General features: G+C 40.7%; 1 protein-coding gene and 1 long non-coding RNA gene across 2 annotated transcripts in view; one reads left to right on the top strand and one right to left on the bottom strand.

Annotated features, from left to right (window-relative positions):
• Window positions 1-1,212: 1,212 nt before the first annotated feature.
• On the bottom strand, window positions 1,213-9,361 carry LOC102973469 (uncharacterized). Its single transcript, XR_447864.4, has 5 exons — window positions 9,027-9,361; window positions 7,568-7,731; window positions 5,113-5,229; window positions 3,743-3,853; window positions 1,213-2,527 (listed from the first exon to the last, which is right to left on the bottom strand). It is a non-coding gene; the product is annotated as an uncharacterized lncRNA (long non-coding RNA).
• A 2,445-nt stretch (window positions 9,362-11,806) lies between these two features.
• MAN1A2 (mannosidase alpha class 1A member 2) overlaps window positions 11,807-16,473 on the top strand; it is a 193,939-nt gene continuing 189,272 nt past the window's right edge. Inside the window, exon 1 of the mRNA XM_024119601.3 lies at window positions 11,807-12,885. Within this exon, the coding sequence (XP_023975369.1) occupies window positions 12,584-12,885 (302 nt within the window). The 5' untranslated portion in view covers window positions 11,807-12,583. The remainder of the gene's footprint in view (window positions 12,886-16,473) is intronic.

Genomic DNA, 16,473 nt, shown 5'->3' with positions numbered 1-16,473 from the left:
TCCTAATCCATCAATAGCTAGATCTAACTATCTATTTGCTCCTCAGATATTCTGGAGTGCTTGCTGTATAAATTCTGGAAGATAAGCCATGAGTCCATTCTCCAGCAGTATATAGAATAAAACCATTTGAAGGCAACCTTGTGGATAAATCTACCACCCCCCCAACCCCCGCCAGTGCTTTTGACTCATTTCCCCCTACACCTGCACCGAACAATAGGATGTCTGTAAAGCTTGTACCTTCAGAGAAGCAGTAACTGCCTGAACCCTGGCTCTCCGGAAGTGGAGTGGCTGCCTGCCGGTGTGTATGTTTTTCACCCAGGCTGGAATCCTGGCTCCTCCTCAGGGAGCTCCAGAAATCCTCAGCCTAAGGTCGATGGCAGTGACGACGTGGAAGCTTTCTGTTCTGGAGAAGCATCTTAAGGTTCATTACATGACCACATCCTGCCCCAGGAGATTCTCACTTAGTGGCTCAGGGAAGGGACAAGGCCTTGCAAATTACAAAAAAACCCAAAAACATAAAAACAACAACAATAAAAACACCTCCATAGGTGATTATGATCTACAGCTAGAAGTGAGAACCCCTTGAATTGATTAATCAGATGGGAGTCATTAATCTCTCTGGTTAACAGAAAAAGGTAAAGAATGCTTGACACCAGTGATGGTGCGGATGATGATAATAATAATAAATAAATTAGTTGAATGAATGAATAAATGAATGCTTCAATGTAATCTTGGGATTTAAATGCTCCCAGACTATTTGGTTATTTCATTAGAAATAAACATTTCCCTGCCTTTGCTGTGCCATAGTCACATCAAGAGACCCAGCTCTTTTATGGAAAGTTACAACTTGGGACCTCTGTGTCCCTTACCCATCATTGACTTGCAGCTCTGTGCCGCTTGGTCCATCTTTCCTCCAGCTTTTATTCATATTGCTTCTCGGTGTTCTTTTTTCTATATTTATGCAGTGCTTCATTTGATTGCTTACTTTGGGGTTAGTGGTTGCTCCCCAGCTCTGCTTTCATCTTTATAAGGAATTTCTGCTTCTTCTGTTACATCAGCCTAAATGAACCTGATACCCAGAAGAGGCTGTGACTATCATTTTCCCCACTGCCTACAGGAATCCCTGGTAGAGAAGTTAAGGCAGGAGAGAAGTTCAGTTTAGACGCAGAGGACAACTTTGTATGAAAGAGCAAGATAGCTGTTTGAGGGGTCTTCATTTTCCCCCAATTCATAAAAATAAGGGGACACTGTGGATATTTTGCTGAAATATGAGAGAAAGCACTAAAGACCTTTCCAAATTTCTTGTTATTATTGATACATTAACATAATGATTAATATTGCTACTGTGAAAATGATACAATTAGTTTGTTTTTTCTGTTGGGGGCTAATCCCATCTTCAAATCTTGATGTACTTGTAGAGGTAGTAGTAATTTCTGTGTAGTGTGTGTAAATCTTCAGCATTATTCACATCTATTGGCACATCAATTCCTTCCTTCCTTCCTTCCTTGCATATATATTTCCAGGAAGCACAAAGATTTGAAGAAAAAAACTACCACCAACACAAAAACAAAAATGAAAACCCCCTTCAACTTTAATACATATCTGGCTCAACTAGAAATATAAAGAACTATAATTTTATTGATGTGGCCTAATTTTTTTCATGCTGTTTAAAACTAACATGTTACTATAATTTTGAAAAACATCAGAAAAGTGTAATACATCCGTTCTTTCAACTTCTGTTATAGGGAAGAACCCTACAACATCTTGATAGTGGAATCTCTGATTTTAGCATTTCTGCAGCAAGACAGAGATGTCTATATAGCATAATGGTAACCAAATCAGGTTTTAGGTAGGGTGATACAGCAACTGGCCCTAAAGGAGAAGAGCCCTCTTCACTATTTTGCTTGCACTGCCCTTGAATGCAGACTGCAATTGAAGGAGCAATATTGTCTGAAGTGAACTTGAACATAATGGCTCATAATAAACAGCAGACTCCATGTATGAAATTTAGTGCAATATTAGCCCTCAAATAAGTGTTAACTTTAAAAATCAGACACAAAAAGGATTTTGTCTTTTCAAAACACATCCTTGCCATCACTTAAGAGGCAATGCTAGAGTCATACATCTCATTGTGGCTCTATTCCTACCAGAAACCTTTTAGTCTGCAGACTCCCAAGCAGATTTCCCTTTAAGGCTCCAAAGCGTTTCTTGGCTGTTCAAGTAGTCCTGTTTCTGTATTATAGGCTCAAACTTCACTCCATGCATTAGAATATTAAATTGAAATTGCACAGCACGTTTGGAACTTTGAACCTCATTTGCATTTTGGAATGGCTGTAAAATAAATACAAAAGCTTAAAATTCATAATTGGAAATCTGTAAGTTCTTTAAACTTTTTTCATGCTTGAAGCTACTGAATGAAGTGTCTTTGGAAAAATAGCTCCTAATTTCCAGCATTTGTAAGTAACCTCAGTTTGGTTGTATAATTTAACACCCCTTCCAACTTCAGTCAATGCAGAGTCATTGTTCTCTGAAAGACAAACACACATTGTAAACTTGGAATTAGTTTAAGGTAATTAATAACAACCAGGAAAAGAAAGGGAGTTATGTGCCATGAAATCTATGACTCTGTAAAAATTCACAGGTCAACAGATTGGATTTCCTTGTTCTTAAGACCAGCTGTGCACTAAGGAAAGTCATGACTACTTTATTACTGTAGTAGTTAGGTAAATAGGTATGTCTGAAAATCCATTATGTACAGACAAGTATGAAAATCTGCAATAAAAATATAAATAATCTTAAAGGACTATTATTATTATATGGAAAATGATTATTTAGAATATACACACATTTTTCCGATATTGTTAAAGTGTAATTTTCCCCCAGATGATTGAAACATTCCCTAAGCACCAATAGTTTAAAACAGAATACTTTTTGGTAGACATCTTTTAAAACTGATTTACATATTCCTCGTACCTTGAATATAATTTAACTTTTTTTTTTTTTTTGTGGTACGCAGGCCTCTCACTGTTGTGGCCTCTCCCGTTGCAGAGCACAGGCTCCAGACGCGCAGGCTCAGCGGCCATGGCTCACGGGCCTAGCCGCTCCGCAGCATGTGGGATCTTCCCGGACCAGGGCACGAACCCATGTCCCCTGAATTGGCAGGCGGACTCTCAACTACTGCACCACCAGGGAGGCCCTAATTTAACTTTTTAATGAACCAGTTTGAATGTCAAAATTGAGGGGTTGAGAGTTAAGTGGTATAACCAGAAACAAGGAAACAATATCTCTACATTTCCCAACCTCCACCCACACTCCGCTCCCCCCACCTCCAGCAAAACCCTGCTCTTCCTCCTCATTGCTATGCATCAAGTCTTGTAGGGCACAGATATGGAGGCTATCTTTGATCCCCTCCCCTGCCATTCGATCAACAATGCTATCTGAATGTCCCTTGAAATGCCCACTCTTTTCCTTCACCAATGACACTACTATAGTTCAGGCCATTAATATCTCTTAGCTAGGGGCTAGGAAGAGTTTTCTAAATGGTCTTCTTGCCTTTATGTGGTCTGACCACCCTGAAGTCCATTCTCCATTTTCTAGCCAGAGTGATCCTTATAAAAAAGGACAGCTCATCTAATCATTACTTTGTTTAGAACCCTTTAATGGCTTCCTATTACTCTCAGAATAAAACCCAACTCCTTAATGTGGCCTTCTTAGAGGCCCTTCATGATTCAGTCCCTATTACCTCTGTTTTTTTTGTTCTTCTTGATCTAGTCGTGTCTGATAGATTGTTAAAATCTCCCATTCAGAGAGTGGGGTTGTCAGTTTGTCTTTGTAATTCTGGTGGTTTTTCTTTCTGTAATTGAAAGCTATGTTATTAGGTACATTTGACTTTTGGTACTGACCCTCTTTATTTGTATTAATACATTTGGTTTAAAAGACTTTTTTTGGTCTGATATTAATAATGCTTCATTGACTTTCTTTTTGACAGTATTTTGGTAATTTCTTTTTTTATCCCTTTATTTCCAATATTTCTGTGGTTTAGTTTCATTTTTTGGTAGCGTTACATACCTGAATATTATTTTAAACCAGTCTGATAATCTTTTAATAAGTAATTTAAATCTGTTTAGTTATTGTGCTTGCTGATATTAGAATTTAATTCTACTATTCTATTTAATTTGTGTGTTTTGTTTGATGTGTCTCTTTCTTCTTTTTTCTCCTTTTCTGCCTTCTATTGAATGATCAGTTTTCCATATCAAATCTCCTCATCCCTTGCTACTCTTTTCTCTCTGCATGTTTAGAAGCTCTAGATCAGTTTTTCATTAATATAAAATATCTTATAGACAAAGTATTCAGACACAGTTATTATTTATATTCCTCTTCCAAACATGACAAAGACCTTAGCATGTTTTAACTACCCACTGTAACCATTTCTTTCCTTTTCTTTTAAACACTAAAGTAGCTATTATTATTATTTTTTATTGAAATATAGTTGATTTACAATATTGTGTTAGTTTCAGGTGTACAGCAAAGTGATTCAGTTATATATATGTATTTTTTTCAGATTATTTTCCATTATAGGTTGTTATAAGATATTGAATATAGTTCCCTGTGTTATATAGTAAATCCTTGTTGCTTATCTATTTTATGTATAGTAGCTTGTATCTGTTAATCCCATACTCCTTAAGTAGTTATTTTTAGTTCTACCATCACATTTTGTTAATTTCTTCCCTCACTAGTATCTTTTGTATCTTATGCTTTCCCTCTGGGCTTAATTTTCTCATTGGGGGAAGTACATTCTTTAATAGTTCTTCTGGTGTAGGTCTGTGGGTGGAAAACTCCCTTGCCTTTTATGATTGAAAATGTCTTTGTTTTGCCCTCTCCCTGAAATGGCAGTTTATCTGGAAATCAAATTCTTGGTTGATAGTGTTCCAGTCAATACTTGGAGAAAACTCAATTGTTTTCTTGTTTCTGTGGTTGCTTTTGAGAACTCTAGTTATAGTTCCCTTTGTAAATAATCATTGGTTTCCCTTTGGTAACTTGAGATTTTATCTTTAACCGTATTAATCTGTAATTTCACTATAGTGAGAAAAGTGTTCGTTTACTCTTATTTACCTTGTTCAGTACATATGGTATTCTGATGTTTTGATTAGAAAATCTTCAGTCATTTCTTTCTTCTTTTTTAAAGTATAGCTTATCCACTCTTCCCTTCAGTTTTTCCTTCTGGAACTCCTATGAGACATATGTTGAAACCACTCAATATAACCCCATGAATCTGAATTATTTTTCACATTTTAAAATCTCTTTTTTTTTCTATATTATGTTCTGGGTGAATTCTTCTCAGTGAGTTCTTCTATACTATGTTCTGGGCAAATTACTTTTTCTCTTCAACTTTGGCCAGCTCCAGGGTTAACCCCATGTACTGACTTTTTAAAAAATTTCAATGACCAGATTTATATTTTCAAGATTTCTATCAGTTTTTTGCCATATTTACCTTACTTACCTGTTCTTTATTCAGCTGTTTCCTAATTTCTTTACTTTTTAAAATGAGTGCTATGCCTTCATTTATCACTTTGAGAATGCAAAAATATTAATTAAAAAAATCTTTGTCACACAGTACCATAGAGTTAATTTTATTTGGAGTAAGCTCATATTCTGAGTGTTCATTTTGTTGGCAATCTTTCTTAGTATTAGACATCTGAATGTCTTTGGAATTTGGTGGTCAGGCTCATTTTGAGTGGAAAGGTTCTATTTGTTTTTTTCTGTCTTATTTTAATTTAGTGTGCTTTTTTTTTTTTCCTTCTCACCCTCTCTGTGCTCACCCCTCCAGGCTCAGTGATTTTTGCTTCCACCTGCCTCACTGAACTTCCATTATGGAATCGGGACTACCGTTGGCATTTTGATGCTCCTTCCCCACAGTGATGTTGGGGATATTGCAGAACTAGACACTTGGCCAGCTGCTTGGCTTGGTTCCTGATTCCAAGGCTGGGTCTTTGTCCTTCTGCGTCCCCGGGCAGTGGGTTGGCAGCAGTTTATTTTTGGCCTCCTCTCACAAGTTCCTGACTTTAAGAACTAAGCCTGGCTACTGTCCTCCACCCAGTATGGAGCCTCTTTAGTTGCTGTCACCTTACAAGAGACACAAATCTTGGCTTTTGAACTTTAGACCTCAGTGGGCCTGTGGCTTCAGAGTTGCTAAGTGCTTTCTGTTTCAATTCCATTTCTGATCTATGAAAAGGGTTATTTTGTTTTTGAGTTTGGTTATGTCTTTTTGGCTTTCTCTTTCTATATTTTACCTATCATTACTATTTGTGTGAAGTAAAGTTTGTGGATCAAAGCATGACCTTACTGCACCAACTTGAGCAGAAATCTTTCTGTTTACCCTTCTGGTTTTATCTCTCACCAACCCTCCCTCTACAATCTATGTTCTAGCCATAATTAATTATTTGAGAGGATCAATTTATGTCTCGTCCCCCCCACACCACTGATTTTGAATGAAATTAAACATAGCGGATGGTCAAGTGAAGGTTTTAAAAAAAATGTCAGTTCTGTTACAGATAAGCTAATAAAGAACAAGTTCCTAGATCTGTAATCCAAAAGGGCTATGATACTCTCAGCCAACTCCTAACCACCACAAAATTTAGCCTCAGAACAGCCCACCAAAGGGGAATGTTGGGTCTGCAGAGCACACATGTTTACCCAAGATTGTTGCACTGGTCTGAGGCAGAAAGGGAACAAGAGAGTGAAACCTCAGTAACTGGCACTTTGTAATAGATTAGTTCCATCCAGTCAAGGACTATGAACCAATGAATGTAATGGTACTCGCCAATCAAGTAAATCACTCCTTTGTGTGAAGGATAGCGGTGTAAGTGTTGTAAGAATACAACAAAAGTTGTATTCTAGTGGAACACCCCACTACACACATCCCCACCATGGAAAAACAGGGCTGAGGGGAAGGAGTTGCCGCTAACACATGCCATGCTCTTTCCCCTTCCTCCCATCTCTTCACAAGTTCTTCCCACCTTCGTCACCTGCCAACTCCTACTCATCCTAATGCCTATAATAGAAACAAGAGTTAATATTTACTGAATTCCAACTATGGGGGAAACACTATCATATACATTATCTCATTTAATTCTCATAACAACTCTATGAGGTATGTATTTTTATTTTAATTTTACAGATGAAGACACTAAGCATAAAGAAGTTTTCCAATGTTTCCAAGGTCACACAGGTAAATGGCAGGGCAGGGTTAGACCCAGGATTCTCTAGTTCCAGAGCCTAGATTCTTTTCATCATATGCAACTGCTTCTCATATTTCATTTACCTTTTGATATCTAGAACATAGTATAGCACTGGCAGAGAGTGGATGCTCAATAGTGTTTAATGAATGAATATATAAATCAGTGACACATATTGTCAAGATAATTGCCTTGAGTGGATCAAACACAATTGTAATATGATGATTTATAAAGAATGCTTAACCTCCTTTGGCATCAGATTGCTCTTTATAAAGGTGGATGTGGGCATCCAATTTTGAAGGGTTCTGTACAGGCTGCTAGGTTTGACCTACCTTTGCTGGCACTGCTGTTCAGTCCTTTCAATTTTAGGTCTTCTCCCCACTTTTGTCCCTGGTCCAAGCCTGTTGGTTGCCTGAAAGAGTGGGCTCCTCTGGTTCCCGATCCTTTACACTTGTGAAACTACGGGTGCTTCACATACTACAGGCAGCCACAGCACCTCCATGCAAAGACACGCTGTGTATTAGTAAAGACTTTACATTGCAAGCCACAGAAACTAATTCTGACCGCAAAAGAAATTTATAGGCTTGTGTAACTGAGAGGTTCAAAGGATGAACTAGCCTTAGATATGGCTGGGCTCAGAGCAGAAGCAGATTGACCATGAGCCCAGTGAAGCTGAAGCTTCTGGCTTCCTCATTGCTTGGCCCTGTCTTAGGCACTGGGAGAGAGTAATGTGTTTCCATAGTCATATGTTTTTCTAAAATTTAAAAGTTTCACTTTCCCCCTTCAAGAGTATTGGGGGTTTAGGGCCAGGCAAGCTATTTATTGGAAGAATAAAGCAGGGAAGTTTCTGGATAAGTGGCAGGAACAAGCAGCTGTGGATGCCTGTGCATGTTCTGCTATGTTGGAACACCACCCTTCTTTCCTGCTGGTTAATTAAAGCTCAGCTCAGGTGGCACTTGATCTAGGAACCTTCCTTGACGCATGCCCAATCTCCCTCCCCTCACTCTGGTGCCCTTTCAGTGAACCCATGAGCCCCTGGGGCTTTAGTCTAACAGCACTCTTCCCTGTCAGGTAATTGTCAGTGCTCATTTACCACCCCACACAAGACTTTGAGTTCACTAAGATAGGGATTCTGACTTCTCGAAACCTCTAGCACCTAGTAGAGGCTGTATCACACAGTAGCCCTTCAACAAATGTGTCTTTTATAAGCAAATGACCCTCAAATACTTTGGCTCAGAGAGACAAGTGAAGATTTTTGGCTCTCCTGACTTAATATGGAGCTAAAGTGAGAGTTTCATAACATTGAACTTAGGTTATCCCTGACCTGTAGGAAAAAAGCTTTATAGAAGAATGCAAGAGTGGAAAGAGCAGGGCCAAAGCGTGGTGATTTTTCTACACATTTAGTGGTCATGTCTTTGGGATACTTTGGGAACCAGTTGAAACTAAGAAGGAACAAGTCATATAAGTAAATCAAAAGCCTCTTTTTGCATACCAGCTGTATTTTTTTTCTCTAGCATATGACTTCAGTTTCACTTAAAACAGAACTAGATGGTGTGTGTGTGTATGTGTGTGTGTGTGTGTAATAGGTGTTAAATTGTTTCGATAATAGAAAAGTTAACGTATGATTGAACAAATACAAATAACTTTTGCATTGTAATACATAAGTGCATCCCAGAAATGGTCCTATAAATCTGAAATACGTCAGGGTAGATTTTGTTTTGTTAGGAATTGAACAATTCCTATTTCCTAAAATATTAATTAATTTACATGGATTTATAAAAGGGAAATTACCACTTTATCTGCCACTTTGGAATCTTGTCTATACCATTGATCAAAGCACAGCTACTCCTTGAAAATGAAATTTTCTCTTTGTACTGTCTAGAATGAGAAACGTCCCTGTTACACGTATATATGAAAAAAAATATATGTATATTTCATGTACGTTCTGCTTTCTGTTGATTGCCCTCAGACGTGTTCATCTTGATACAACTGAGTCCACCTATTTGAAATCTGACCTTAACTTTCTCAAGTACCTCTTTAAAAATTATTTAATTATAAAAGTAACACAAACAGAACACATGGGGAAAAACTATATATAATACCAACATCTTAACACAATAGCTATAATCTTTTTCAAATATTCCCTTTTAATTTTTTATATGCATTTTATGTACTTGTAATCATAATTTATGAATACATTTTCAACTTGCTTTTAAAAACCAACAAAACAATACTAATTCTTTTAAAACTCATTTGAGAGGGACCTAGTCTCTAGAAGAGAATACACACACACACACATACTTTTTGATGCTGGTGTAGGATTATAATAACTGATAGCATCATCAAGGGCCTTAGAATTGCAGACTGCATTTGGACATCTGCAGTAACCTCTAATTTAAATAATATTTTTACTCTCCTGAAGGAAAAATGAATTTTGCAAAACAGGCAAGGGCAAGAAAGAGGAAAGGACACACAGATAAGTCTTCACTGGTTATGAGTTTGAGCCTGCTTAAGTCATGCTTGTCAACTAGGTTAAGGAAGGTTTCATGATAGATATTTCTGTGATTAACAATTTGGTGTCAACCTAGATAATATTTACCTTTCAAGGCTTATGTAACTTGCTATTTCATTCAGAGGTCAATATTTATTTCCCCTGATCTTTCCATGGAAATTAATGACCTCAGTAGTTGGAAACCCAAGTGTTTCTCTTCCTTTGGCTTACAGAGAGGCTCAGCATTAGAAACTTATTCATAAAATTGGCACACTTTATAAAGACACATTGGGAAGGCAGGGAATTTCTTATACCTACTTTTCACAAGTGTCCAACAAAAATTTCATTTTGGATTGGGCTGCCAGTCTGACTGGGTGAGAGGTGGCACTTAACATTTTTATGTCTTTATTTGGTGAATCAGTGACAATGACTTCTTTGGCATATGGTAGATAGTGAGATATGCAGAGCTTCTGGAAATACTGAAGACTGGAATTGTACTTCGAATTGTGCCAGTGAAGATGAGGATTTTTGCTTGATTTTTAACTAAGGCTGACCTTTTGTCCCTGCCGCTGAAGGGACTGCTCTCCAATTCCCAGTCATCACTAAGGATATGTAGAGGCACTGACATCTTAGTATCAAACAAGTGAGAATATTTGTGTATTACACATAAAGTTTTTGGACTTAATCACATGGTTCTTAAGATTATGGATAACAGAATCAACTCAAGGTGCTTTTAAGCCTGAATTTAAACAACATTGTTGTCTTTTTGGATTTTAGCACCTTCTCGTTCATACTTATCTCTTTTATGGGAGGAGTGGTGGTGAGGAGTATGATGATGGGAGAACGTCTTCCAGAAATTGAACCACGAGGAAGCTGTTGTCCTGTAGGGTCAAACGGGCTGCTGTCAGAGACACCCCAGCCAGGAAACCTAACCTGAAGGTCGCCATTTTATTCTTAACACAGAGGCTGGCACACGGTTGGTGCTCACTAGAGATGCCTCGAGCTTCGGGTGCCCAACGACGTGCACATGGGCTGCAAGGAAGAAGTTGGAGACTCAGTCGTTGAGCCTTAGGGACCAATGGTCCATAATTGAAGACACGATCTCCACAGAGCAATATTAAACGCTAACCTTGGCCGTCAGATCCCTTTAGTCCTAGTAACCCTTGGATTGCAGCGAAGCCTTCGGGACCTGAGCCTCCCCGCCCTCCCCGCCCCCAACCTCCCAAACGCCGGGTCAATCCCACGAACTGGCGATGCCGAAGCCTGGCACCGGTGAAGTTATCAGTGAAGCGCGAACGGTCGACCTTCTCCCATCACGTGCCCAGACGCCGGCTGCAGGACGCTTCCGGGGGGCGCGCAGCCGACGGGCGGGAGGGCGGACGCTGGAGCCCGCAGCAGCAGCGCGAGGCCGGAGCGCGGGCCGGGCCGGGTGGGGCGGGGAAGGGGCGGGGGCGGCGGCGGCGGCGGCGGGGCCGGGAGCGTGCGCGCGCACCTCACACTCCGCCGCCCGGGGACGCCCACTCGCGAGTCGGTGCCGGAGGCAGGCCCGAGCCCTCCGCCCCACCCCCACACGCCGGCTCCCCTCAGGAGTGTGCCCAACGGGTGTCGGCAGTCGGCTGCTCCGCGCTCTCCCGGCCTAGGGAGCCACGGGACGAGGACCGGGCTGCAGCCCCGCACCGCGTGGACGCGCTGCCTCTCCCGCAGCCGTCGCCGCCACCACCAGAGCGAGCGGCTGCGAGCAACCGGAGGTTGCGCGGCAGAGGCCCCCACGGCGGCCAGGGAGGAAGGAGACGCAGCTGACCTCTGCCCGCCCGAGGCGCGACTGCTCTCGCGAGCCCGGGGCCGCCGCCGCCCCCGGGCTGAGCGAGGAATGAGCAGGCGCCTGCCCTGGGTTCTCGGACAGGGGGGCCGCGGCTTTGCTTCTTCCCACGCCGCGGGGCCGTGAGGTCTCCGTCGCCGCGGCCGGGCGCGGCGGGGTCACAGGCAGCCTCGCTCTGGGAGCCGGCGCCGGGGTTAACTTAACCCGCCGCCGAGAGGAGGAGGAGGAGCCGAGCGGGGGTGGCCGCCGCGCCTCCCCTCCCCCCGCACACGCCGGGGCTTCTCAGTGGCCGCCGAGGAGGAAGTTCCGCTCCCTGACAGACCCGAGCGGTAGCGACAGCGGCCGCGGCTGGGAGGGCGCAGGTATTTTGGACGCGGATGCCCTTCGCACCAGCCGTCGAGGGAGCAGCGTCGGAGCTGTCGCCGGCCCCCGGGGACGGCGTCGGGAGGCGCGGGCGTCCGAGCCCTCCTTCCTGCTTTTCGCCCAGCGCCGCTGCTTCGGCTTCCCGGCGAGGCGGGTGACCGTTCTCCCGCTTGACTGACTTCCGAGGAGCCCCTTGTTTTTCCACCACTGAGGTTCAGATATTCTGCAATCGAAGCATCGGAGGAGCTCAAGTGAACCTTCTACAGCTCCTTGGATCACGTCAGGCTCCCTTTTGGTGCGGGAAACCACGTTGGAGCATCTCCCGGAGGTTCAGGAATGGAAGAACCCACCTTGCATCCTCTGTGCGGTGTTGCTTGTCTGATCTACCCTTAGGAATGAAGAGGAGACTTGTAATCACCCGGTGAGGTACTGAGAGCCAGATGGCAAAGAAAGTATCACAGGACTTAAACTAGTGATCGTTTGGGGGCCACACTCGTTTCTGCATGTAATTGGATGAGCGTGAAAGAGGTGCCCTATTGAAACGCACAGCAGTCCTTTAAGAGGAGGAAAATTGAGTTTCCCCATTTTTGCCAGGATTCTGAAAACTGTTCAATGTATCGTACATTTGATGTAAGATGAGAACTTTATAAAATATTCTGCCCAAGAGCATAAACGATGACTACCCCAGCGCTGCTACCCCTCTCTGGACGAAGGATACCACCTCTTAACCTGGGGCCGCCTTCCTTCCCGCATCACAGAGCTACCTTGAGACTTTCTGAGAAGTTTATCCTCCTCCTTATTCTAAGTGCCTTCATCACCCTGTGTTTTGGGGCATTCTTCTTCCTTCCAGACTCTTCAAAACACAAACGTTTTGATCTGGGTTTGGAAGATGTGTTAATTCCACATGTAGATGCCGGCAAAGGGGCTAAAAACCCTGGAGTCTTCCTGATCCATGGACCAGATGAACATAGACACAGGTTTGTTTATTTCAGAAGTTCTGGTATTAACATTTGGCTGAGCAAGGTATGGTTTATTGCATCAAATCTGTCATTTTTTGGCAGTAAAATGTAACTTTCCCTGAGTCGTGAGAGTTGTATTTTTTCACAGCTACTTAAATAGAATCATAAACTGGAAGGACACCTAGAGTCCCATCCAAAGTCCATCTCCTTCCTTTTATGTAGGAGGAGTGTTTGTGCTCAGGGGTGTTGTGTCTGATGTGAACAATTGGGAATGGAGGTATGAAGACTTAACCTGAAGAAATAGTGACATATGCTGCGCCTTCATTTATTAAGAATGTGTTGCATTCAATCATTGTGCCACCCTGTGAAATAGATCCATGGAATCCTGACATCTTCTCTGGGTTTGTTCTCTCCCAAAGGGCTCTCATCTCTGGCTGGTAGTTAAAGCTCAGTAGTGAATCTTAGCTTTTTAGGAAGACAAACACAGGCACAATAGATGTGTTTTGGTGCTCTATGTGGAATCAGTTAAGTTAAAGAGATCACTGAATCTTAAGTCGCTCACTTTGTGACTCGTGTCGTCAAGGTTTGGTTATGTTTTAAAATTTAATTTTGCTGTTTTTTTTTTTTTTCTAAATGTGAAAGATGGAGTGTATCGAATAACTCTTAGAATTTGCTTGATTAAAGGGTTCACATTCTTTAAAAATCAGTAAATCCGAAGTGAGCTCTTGGGAGAATGTGGGCAAATTAGGATAAAATGGGAGCTCTAGTTACAGTCTCTTTAAATCATTTATGTAATTTGTATCAAAAGAATCTGGGAAAGTAGTTTGCTTTCTTCAAACCTACAGTTTTTTTGTTTTTTTTTTTAACCTGCTAAACCTTTCCCCTTTTATCTCTATTTCTTAAAATAATTTTGGAACATATAAAAAAATCATATGTTTTAGTTCTGTTCTCAACTGATGTTTTAACTTTTCATCATGCACGAGGTTTGGGAAAAAGCTTGTGTTCAAATGTTATCCTAAGTTAAATACTTTAGAAAAATGCACTGTTGTAATGAGAGCTGTTTTTTCCTTTTTCTCAGTCAAGTTAATTTGTTCTTTGCTTGCTGTTTCTTTGACTTTGGGCTGAACCTTATGGAGTAATTACTTCTAAAATTGTTTCATATCATTCATCTGTAACCAAGTTAATTTGAAATTTTTGTCATCATTTTCAACTTCTGTACTCTTTTCATTTGTTTCTTTTATTTGCCCTTTGCTCTTTGTGACTTCAAGAAAAATCTGATATAATCTGTGAAATAACGTTGCTGAAAAATTAACACTGAAAGTACTGTTTTCCTTGAAAACCTTATTTCCCATGTTATTTATAGTAAGTATTTTAAAAAAAAATATGTTAAGACTGACTTCAGAGCTCTTTGAAGCCATGAATTAACTTTATTTAACTCTTATAAGTTGTCTGTCATATACTAAACAATTTATACTTTGTGTGGTCTAAAGGTTAAAAAATATGGCACTTTCTAGTTTAAAAACATTCACATAGAAAAATTCTTCGTTAAGTGGAATTTAAATTTGAATGAAAATACAGATACGTCCTTTTTTTCACGTTTTAAAAAATCTGCTTAAATCTCTTAAAACAAGAATTGTAAAATTTATATAGCCCTTGAATACATATGCTTCTGTTTCGCTGTACAAAACTGTTGGATACTGTTGGATCCCTGAGTTTGTAGTGAGAGATTGGTTATTGAGTTCTCTTAACAAGGGATGGTGAGTGAGCCAAATTCTGGGTTTTGGGTAGTAAGAGTCTGGATAACAAGGGGTACATGTGAGAACTTATTCAAATCTATTTGGTTCCTGAGTTTTGGAAGGCAAGAATTCAGATAGAGTTCAGGTATTGAGGGATCCGTGTATTAATTTTGTGTATATTTTATGTGGTTATGTAAGTTTATTTTTTTTTAACCTCTTCATTGGAGTATAATTGTTTTACAGTGGTGTGTTAGTTTCTGCTGTATAACAAAGTGAATCAGCTATACATATACATAGAACCCCATATCTCCTGCCTCTTGCGTCTCCCTCCCTCCCTGCCTATCCCACCCCTCTAGGTGGACACAAGCACCAAGCTGATCTCCCTGTGCTATGCAGCTGCTTCCCACTAGCTATCTGTTTTACATTTGGTAGTGTATATATGTCCATGGCACTCTCTCACTTCGTCTCAGCTTACCCTTCCCCCTCCCGTGTCCTCTAGTCCATTCTGTTATGTCTGCATCTTTATTCCTGTCCTGCTCCTAGGTTCTTCAGAACCATTTTTTTTTTTTAGATACCATATATATGTGTGAGCATACAGTATTTGTTTTTCTTTTTCTGATTCACTTCACTCTGTGTGACAATCTCTAGGTTCATCCATCTCACTACAAATAACTCAGCTTCGTTTCTTTTTATGGCTGAGTAATATTCCATTGTACATATGTGCCACATCTTCTTTATCCATTCATCTGTCGATGGACACTTAGGTTGCTTCCATGTCTTGGCTATTATAAATAGAGCTGCAATGAACACTGTGGTACATGACTCTTTTTGAATTATGGTTTTCTCAGGGTATATGCCCAGTAGTGGGATTGCTGGGTCATATGGTAGTTCTATTTTTAGTTTTTTAAGGAACCCCCATACTGTTTTCCATAGTGGCTGTATCAATTTACATTCCTGCTAACAGTGCAAGAGGGTTCTCTTTTCTCCACACCATCTCCAGCATTTACTGTTTGTAGGTTTTTTGATGATGGCCATTCTGACCGGTGTGAGGTGATAGCTTACGGTAGTTTTGATTTGCATTTCTCTAATGATTAGTGATGTTGAGCATCCTTTCATGTGTTTGTTGGCAATCTGTATATCTTCTTTGGAGAAATGTCTGTGTAGGTCTTCTGCCATTTTTGGATTGGGTTGTTTGTTTTTTTGATATTGAGCTGCATGAGCTGCTTATATATTTGGGAGATTAATCCTTTGTCACTTGCTTTGTTTGCAAATATTTTCTCCCATTCTGAGGGTTGTCTTTTTGTCTTGTTTATATTTCCTTTGTTGTGCAAAAGCTTTGAAGTTTCATTGGTCCCATTTATTTATTTTTGTTTTTATTTCCGTTTCTCCAGGAGGTGGGTCAAAAAGGATCTTGCTGTGATTTATGTCAAAAAGTGTTCTTCCTATGTTTTCCTCTAAGAGTTTTATAGTGTATGGCCTTACATTTAGGTCATTAATCCATTTTGAGTTTATTTTTGTGTATGGTGTTCGGGAGTGTTCTAACGTCATTCTTTTACATGTAGCTGTCCAGTTTTCCCAGCACCACTTATTGAAGAGGCTGTCTTTTCTCCATTGTATATTCTTGCCTCCTTTATCAAAGATAAGGTGACCATATGTGTGTGGGTTTATCTCTGGGCTTTCTATCCTGTTCCATTGATCTATATTTCTGTTTTTGTGCCAGGACCATACTGTCTTGATTACCGTAGCTTTGTAGTACAGTTTGAAGTCGGGGAGCCTGATTCCACGGCTCCGTTTTACTTTCTCAAGATTGCTTTGGCTATTCGAGGTCTTTGTGTTTCTATACAAATTGTGAAATGTTTTCGTTCTACTG

The sequence above is a fragment of the Physeter macrocephalus genome, chromosome 4 (genome assembly GCF_002837175.3).
Source record: "Physeter macrocephalus isolate SW-GA chromosome 4, ASM283717v5, whole genome shotgun sequence".
In the NCBI taxonomy this organism is placed as follows: Eukaryota; Metazoa; Chordata; class Mammalia; order Artiodactyla; family Physeteridae; genus Physeter; species Physeter macrocephalus.
The sequence above is the reverse complement of the archived record's forward strand: the minus strand, read 5'-3'. Positions and strand labels throughout refer to the sequence as shown.